The sequence below is a fragment of the Vicia villosa genome, linkage group LG6 (assembly GCF_029867415.1).
Source record: "Vicia villosa cultivar HV-30 ecotype Madison, WI linkage group LG6, Vvil1.0, whole genome shotgun sequence".
Classification (NCBI taxonomy): Eukaryota; Viridiplantae; Streptophyta; class Magnoliopsida; order Fabales; family Fabaceae; genus Vicia; species Vicia villosa.
In genome coordinates this window covers 124,115,691-124,124,170 of record NC_081185.1, presented here as the reverse complement: position 1 = coordinate 124,124,170, position 8,480 = coordinate 124,115,691, and the positions used below count along the sequence as shown (strand labels likewise).

General features: G+C 32.8%; 1 protein-coding gene across 2 annotated transcripts; it reads left to right on the top strand.

Annotated features, from left to right (window-relative positions):
* The first annotated feature begins 311 nt into the window (after positions 1-311).
* Positions 312-4,112, top strand: LOC131609852 (probable receptor-like protein kinase At1g30570). Of its 2 annotated transcripts, XM_058881665.1 has the most exons (8): positions 312-949; positions 1,753-1,965; positions 2,055-2,263; positions 2,356-2,482; positions 2,601-2,672; positions 2,854-3,040; positions 3,119-3,251; positions 3,560-4,112. In XM_058881665.1, the coding sequence occupies exons 2-8, from the start codon at positions 1,818-1,820 to the stop codon at positions 3,821-3,823; spliced, it is 1,140 nt and encodes a 379-aa protein (XP_058737648.1). In that variant the 5' UTR covers positions 312-949; positions 1,753-1,817; the 3' UTR covers positions 3,824-4,112. The 2 variants fall into 2 exon arrangements, with proteins under 2 accessions (XP_058737648.1, XP_058737649.1); XM_058881666.1 differs by lacking the exon at positions 312-949 and having other exon boundaries at positions 1,756-1,871.
* The last annotated feature ends 4,368 nt before the right edge of the window (positions 4,113-8,480 follow it).

The following is an 8,480-nucleotide window of genomic DNA, read 5'->3' as shown; positions in this document are numbered from 1 at the left end:
CCTAATACATACAAAAATAAATTATCTAAAATCTTTATAAAAATAAATATCAAGATATTTTACTAATTAATATTTCGTTAAGTCAACTTATTTGATAGTTACGTAGATAACAAAACATCTCACTTATTCACTTGTGAAATGTTTCATAAGTAAACCTATCTCTATTTATAAATATTTTGTTTTTGCAGAACGCTGTAATCAACTGAGCTAATTAACCGAAACACATTTACTTCAACTTTATTATTTATGTGTGACAATTTACCTATATATACAAATATTTAAGAATCTACTTCGGCACTGTGTTTTTTTGTAACAGTATGAATCTGTTACAGCTTGGATGTTCTGTACACGACACACACAAAATAAACCTCAATTCAAGTTGGCGGTACGAGACAACAATTATGCTAGTACTTTACAGCCCACAAAATTATTAATATTAATATTTCCACCTCTTCTCTTTGTTTTCTCTCTCACACACAAACACTTTCTCTCTCCAACAATGTTTTTAGCTGTGTAGTATCTTGTTGAGTTGAATTGATGAATGAAAAGAATAAAAAAGGGTGAATTGTTTTGAAGGGTTTGTTTTTTCATGTACATATATAGATAAATATTAATGGTGATGATTTCATAATTGAGTTGTTTGGTAGTAATAAACCTGCTGATAGTGTCTTGTGTCTGTCGGCGCAAGGTCACTTTCTGTCGGCATTGTCTCTTTCCACTAACTATCCAACCATCAAACACAAACTCTCTTAACAATTTCTCATTTCAGCTACATACAATTGCTTCTGGTTTAGATTCTGTTGTTGAGGTCCAGTGAGTTTCTTGGTTCATTTGTGGGAAGAAGGGGGAGATTTTTGTGATCACCATTGGAAGGTTTCTGCAAAGTGTTGTTGGTAAATGTATCACAGGCTTTCTCAGATCCTGCTTCATTGTTTTCATTTCACAAAAAGTAATCACTCTATTCTATTTCTTCTCGTTCCTTAATTTTTCTGCAATGTTGTTAGCCTAATAGATCCAATTTTATCATCTTGCATGACATTTACAAAACACACATGCAATTGATTCCTAGGAATTCAAGAACTTGTTCAAGTTTTTGCTGGAACACTTTTTTTCTTAATGTACTCTTCTTTTTGTGCTGCATTACATTGTATTCATTTTTTATTTAGTTTTTTTTATATCTGCATTCTTAAGTAATTGCATGCTTTCTCTTAAGTGTATGATTGGATTGGTGGTGTGTTTGTTAAATTGCGGGATTTTGTAGAAGCTTCAAAGTGTAGTTTTTGCCAAATTCGCGGCGGCTCAATGTCAATTCAAACATGCACTAAGTCATGTCTTTTGCAAATTCATGGTTTTAAATTGCGGATGCGGTTGTGGGTATTGCGATTGCAGTTATTGCAGTTGTTGCGATGTGCATTGCGGCCGTTGCAGTGTGAAATTTGATTGAGAAGAGTTTGAATATACCTTTAAGAAATATTTAATGTTAAGATTTTTCAAAAGTAAATTGAGTTTTGGGTTATAAAAACTGAGTTTTCGACGAAAATACTTAAAGAAACCTATGTGAAGTTGTCTAATGCAGTTTCTAATGTAGAAGGACGCATGATTTCAAATGGCACTGCAATTGTGGTCCGATGCATTTGCGGAGACTACCACATCAGCAATATTGTAGCCGCAATCTGTCTTGTTTAGTTTAACAGCATATTTGATTCATATTTCATAGATTGTGATCATTTGTTTATTGTTTTCTGGATTCAGGTTTCATGTATAAGAATAGTTGGTGTAAATTTGTAGAACAAAAGTGAAGTGATTTTCCATACTAGATGTCAAGTTCTCTTGCAGCAATAATAGGAGGAGCTGCAGGAGCCGCGGCATTGGTAGGGATATCTATAATACTTTTATGGTTTTGTTTGTTTCGTCAAACGAGCGTTTCTAGAACTTCAGAGACAGGATCCTCTGATCCTTCACAGGGTAACAAACATCTAAATTAGTGTATTATGTGATAACCAATATGTGTTTGCTTCCTTAAAATGATGCCAATGAATTCCATTAACATGCAGTGGGAAGACATGGTGGAATTGAGTTGCAAATGCGAGATACTAGGCGTTTTGCGATGGATGAACTCTCTCACGCGACAAAGAATTTCACTGACAAAAATTTGATTGGAGAAGGGAAATTCGGTGAGGTTTACAAAGGCTTACTTCAAGATGGGATGCTTGTAGCTATCAAGAAGCGCCGCGGTGTCACTAGTCAGGAATTCGTTGATGAGGTAATACTCAGTTTCTTTTCTGAATGACAGGCTTCATTATGATGAAACTGTTAAACCAGTTTGATGATTGATTATGACTGAGCTTTATTTAGGTACGCTATCTTTCATCTATTCAACATCGGAATCTAGTTACTCTTATTGGATATTGCCAAGAAAACAATCTACAGTTTCTTATATACGAATACGTGCCTAATGGAAGCGTCTCCAGTCACTTGTATGGTAAATTTCCGCATTTTCATCTGTAACATGTTCCATTTTCGACAATTTTCAATCACATGTTTGTACAAAGTTTTGTTGTACTCTTTCTGATCATTGTGGATTTGATTTTTCCTTGAAGGCGCTAGTCAACAACCACGAGAGAGGCTAGAATTCAAGCATAGACTCTCAATAGCTCAAGGTGCAGCTAAAGGTGATCCTTAGCAAAATCAGTGAGCATTTGTGGCTTTCCTGGTATCAGTTTTCTTTCTTTTAGATAATGGATCCATTATCCTAAGACTTTCAATCATTTGGTAAACCGTGTCTATGCATAAAGCTATGAGGAACTCGGTTTTGATTTTCAAAAGCTCATTCATAATTCATACACAATGCAGGTTTGGCTCATCTTCATTCTTTGAGTCCGCGTTTGGTGCATAAGAATTTCAAAACATCTAATGTTCTTGTCGATGAAAACTTCATTTCTAAGGTCGCGGATGCAGGGCTTCGTAATTTTCTAGGGAGAGTTGAAATTGTAGGCTCGTCTTCTCAAGTGGCGTCAGATGAAATATTTCTTGCACCTGAGTAATTTCTCTAAAAATCATCTATGATTCGGTTATACGTGCATTTTTATTTATTTACATACACCACCGTCCCTTGCAGGGTGAGAGAGTTCCGACAATTTTCTGAGAAGAGCGATGTGTATAGCTTTGGTGTATTTTTGTTGGAATTGTTGAGTGGGAAGGAAGCAACAGAATCACCCTCTATAAACACAAGTCAAAATCTGGTCGAATCGGTATATGATTATACTTAAACTTCACTGTTAGAACTTAGAACTACTATTCAAACCATTTTACTATACAATGCAAATTCTCAACACACACCGTAACGTGCAGTACTAGACATAAATCCGCTCTATAGCACTAACATTTTTTTATCAGAGGCGTGTCATATGTCTGACACTTATGACACGTGATACATGTGATTACATTCAATAAATTAATTTTCTTAAACTCTTCCCAGTATTGACATGTCAAGTGTCTGCGTCTGTGCTTCATAGCTTCGGTGTGATTGATACATACTTGTTTCCTTTCTATAACTTAGGTGCTAAGTAATCAAGACAGTAGCACGATGTCTGCGATCATTGATCAAAGAATGGAAAGTAGATTTACAGCTGAAGGAATGGAAAGCTACATTCTACTGTTAATAAAATGTTTGGATCCTTCAAGTGAAAGAAGACCTTCCATGAGCTACGTCGAAATGGAACTCGACCGAATCCTCGAAAAAGAGATGAACTTAACAACAATGATGGGTGAAGGAACACCAACAGTAACTCTTGGAAGTCAATTATTCAAATCAACTAAATAAATAAAAAAATAAAAAATTATTGTCATAAATTATTATTATTACCTATATTATATTTGTGAATTACATAGGGTTAGCTAGCTGCTTCACAAGTGTATAAAAAGCAGTTGTATCTATCCCTTGTTTTATTTTTCCTGGGCCATTGAGCAGTTGTATTCTTTTATTTTCCACTCATGATTTTTTTTGTGGGTTCATAAATGTATGAGATTGAAATCTCTTGTAAGAAATTATTTGTTAATATGACAGTGAAGATTGGTTGGTGTGGTAGTAAACAATTTATCAGTTTTTTTTTTTCTTTTTAATTTTCTGATAAGTGAAGTGAGCTCATACTCATAGTTTCATTTGAGGAATGGTCATAGTGATAAACAGCTCATGTCTAAAAATTTAGCCATTTAAGAATTTGTAATGGTACTTATTATGTTGGTCATTCACTATTTTTGGAGCAATTTGGGTCTCTAAATGTTTTTCTCTTTTTGCAATTTCGTGGTCCCCTAATTTTTCTCTCTCTAATTTAAATCATATGAAAGCCTTTTTATCTTATTTGTACATTATGTAATGCCGAATTTGGATCCTCTCCAACAGCTGGATGGTGCTGCTCCATCTCAGCCGCTCATTTTGATCAAATATAAAAAATCATCAATGCTAATTAATGCATAGATGGCTAAGATTTCAAAATCATACAATCTAATGATCAATTTTAGTGCAGGAGAGAGGACAGCAGAGAGCAGTGGCGGAGCCAGAAAATTTAGATAGCCAAGGCAAAAATTTAAAAACCGCAAGTTCATATTATATATAATATATAAATAATCATCAATTAAAATAAAAGAGACTTGTCATTTTGCCAACAAAAATATAGTTAAAAATAAAAGAGATAAACATAGTCTTAAATAGCGGGTTGAATAAAATTACGAGGCAGGTGTCCTTTCTAAGACTTCTTTACGATAAATATTCGAATAAAATCAATATCATCAAGTGACTTGAATATCTCCCGCTCAGTGTAATTTAGCATAAAAAATTATAATAATATGTGGGAACTATTAATAAACTTGATGACTGACTGCAATTTTAATAAAAAAAACAAGAAAGTAATAATCATTATTTAATTGTGTCGGCTAGCTAAACGCTAGAACATAGAATTTCCTAACTTATTTTTCTTTCATAAAAATAAAAATAATTATTTAATTGTGTCACATTATTATTTATCAAACTTATGTTACTTTCATAAAATAATTGCTATCTTATATAAATAAAAGATTAGTAACTTGTTCATATTTTTCTAATTAAACAACATGGTACAATCTTATGTGGTTTATGCTAACCTATGAAAAGGTGAAAATTGGTTTACAATTAGTTTACGCTTTACATGTCATCGAGGCTAAGGAGTTAGAATGGGAAATAGTGAATGCTAGATTTTTAATAGTAGTGTGTAGGTAAGAGGACTATAGAATGAGAACAAATTAAAAGTAGGTGGATAGATTGCAAAATATATAGTAGTTTGGTTTAGAGCCTGGGCACTTGTCCAAGGTCGCCGCATGGTAAAACCGCCACTGGCAGAGAGCTGGCTGGAGAGGATCTAAATCCATGTAATGCCGCTTAGACCATCTTGGTTTTCAAAAAAAGTTCAAAAAAGTTGTTGTTGAACATTGACACCGTGACGAACGTTGTAATGCAATGCAACGGTTGCTTTGAGTAAAAAGTATTAAAAGTATTATTACAAGTTGTTGTTCAAAGTTACTTTTCATTTTTATTGTTTACTTTTTTTATATAAGATGAATAAAATATTAATATATAGAGTAAAGTTGTAGAATCTAATATGAGTTCTTTAGAGTTGTACTATTGAAATTAAAATTAGATAAATTACTTCAAAATAATGTGTTTTAGTGGATTCCACAAAGAACTCAAAAATGAGTTGCACCATTGGAGATGTTCTTATGCACGTGTGACATGGAAAAAGATGATAAAAATCTGAAAAACTATTTGGGTGATACTTTAGAAATGTAGTACAAAAGATATAGAATATAAGTATAAATGAAACATCATAAAAAAATATGAGATATAGAATATAATTATAAATGAAACCTCATAAAATATTAAGATATAATATAATAATAAATGAAACATCATAAAAAAAACCATAAAAAAAACATGACAAATGAAACTACTCTTTAGTGCGCCCCCGCAATCCCAATCTCCTATCCATAATAAATTGTTGAGCCTAAGATTCATTTGGGCCAAACGTAAGGGCAAGGGCTCCCCGCCCCTACCTCCTTTTAGTGTCTACATCTATATGAGTCATTTTTAATATTCATTTATAAATCTTATATCTTGTTAGCTTTGTAGTCACAATCAGATGTCTTCTTGAGGTTGTAATCAATATGTTTTTTTTTATTATATGAGTCATACTCAACAATCTTTATTTTAGCGAATATCAAACTCACTACTACGAATAAGTGATTTTACGTCTGTTGAAAAAGATATTTTATTTCGGTTTGGTGATCGAGATAAAGAAGGGTGTTATGGAAAGTGCACTATTTTTTTCCTTGGTTGAACTGTCAACCAAAGGAAAAAATAGAACTGGTCAATGGTTTGATCCCCAGCAATAATATTTTTTAGATTTTCAAAATTGCGCTACTTTTTACTTCGGTTAAAATACCTTGTTTACATAGTTTTTGTTTTAACATATTTTCCTTTGTTTCAATCAGCAAAAATTTTGAATCTTCCTCACCATCATCAACAACAACAAAAATTAATAGAATTCTTAACATTAAATCTCGACAACAATAACAACAACAAAATCAATAGAATCTTTAAACATTAAATCTCAAAAACAACAACAACAACAAAAAATAAACAAAATCAATACAATCATTAAACATTAAATCTCAACAACAACACTATTAAACTTTTTACTTGACAAAACAACAACAACTAACCTTGTTAAGTTACATCCATAATTTCATAACTAACATTAAATATTTCAAACAAGCAATTATAAGAGAAAATATTACATTAAGGAACCAACTTTGAAATAGTATCATGCTTTTGCAATTCATTCTAAAGAATGGGGATATACATCACAAAACTGCTTTTATTATCACTATTTTTATTATATTAAGTTTGTATTTTCAGCATTTTGCATCTAAGATGGTTTGTTGAGACATTCACGCTCTGATTGGCTAGTGAAAGTTTCACGTGGATCATTGATGTTTCATGTGGATTGATGAGTTGTCAATATCTTGACGATTGTTACTTTATAAATGGATGGCAAAGATTCGTTACTTAATTTTTTCGTTAAATTGGACAAAAGTTTTTCCGCCAGTGCTAGCTAAACCGAGGTAATATGTTATAAATAAAAAAATAAAATGCGCTAAAGTGCAATTGTTGGAATGGGAAAGGGGGTTTGATCAATACTTTTCCTCTCGGTTGTCAGTAGAGATGATAACAAAACTCATACCTACGGATATCAACCCAAATCCACCCCGAGTTTAACGGGAAAAACCTGCTTTGAATGGATTTGGGTTTGAGTTTTTCTTGATTTTAAAAGATGGACCCGGAAAGGATAATGGTGATATTAGTACTCACCCCAAACTCGCCCCGTTAATAATTTGGAATATTTCATTTTGATAATTTAGAATATTAATTTTTTTCTAGTAAATTGATATTTTAATTTGTATTATTATTATTTGAAATATTTGAAATGTATGTTAGAAATTTTCACGATTGTCTAATATATTATTTCTAATATTTTTTAGAGTTTAAGACAAATTAATATCTTGGGGGAAATGAAAATTTCAATTTTAAAAATTGATTTTGATGCGGGGATGAGACAGGGTTGGGATACCCGAATCCGTTTGGGATGAGTTTTGATTTAATTATTTATTCTTGTTTAAGTTTGGGAAAGGAAATGACTATTTAAATGGGATTCAAGTTTGGCATGTGGTAGGCAAAACTCGTCCCCGCCTCGCCTCGTTGCCATGCCGTTGTCAGCTTAACCGAGGTAATATTTCATAAACAAAAACAAAAACAAAACAAACTAATATGATTTGAAGGTGTGTCCCCTAAATACTTTTCCTCTCGATTGCCAGTTCAACCAAGGTAATAGGTCGTAAATAAAAATAAAAATAAAATAAAATATGCTAAAATGCAATTGTTAGGAATAGTACATTGTGGTGTCTAGGAAGCTCTATAAGATTGGAAAGGTATCCACCATGTTACAGTGTCTAAGGATAATGAGATGACCGTGGTCCTCACATAGGTCCACCAAGGAATATGCGATAATCATACTTGCGGGCGAGCTCTTATCCATAAACTACTGAGGAAGAGCTATTATTGCCCCACCTTAATGAAAAATAATACAAAGTTTGTCAAAAAATGTGACAAATGCAAGAGACATTCTAACCTACACCATGCGCCAGCTGAGTCTCTTAACTATTTCACGTCATTATGGCCATTTTATCAATGTGGCATGGACATATTAGGTCATTTCCCACTAGCGTCGAGGCAACTAAAAGTCTTCATTGTTGGGGTAGAATACTTCACAAAATGGATAGAGGCGGAGACCATCTCCAAGATCACAACAAAAAAGGTTTAATGTTTCTACTAGCAACAAATTATATGCATGTCTGGCCTACCAATAGTTATCATCTTAGACATTGGTACA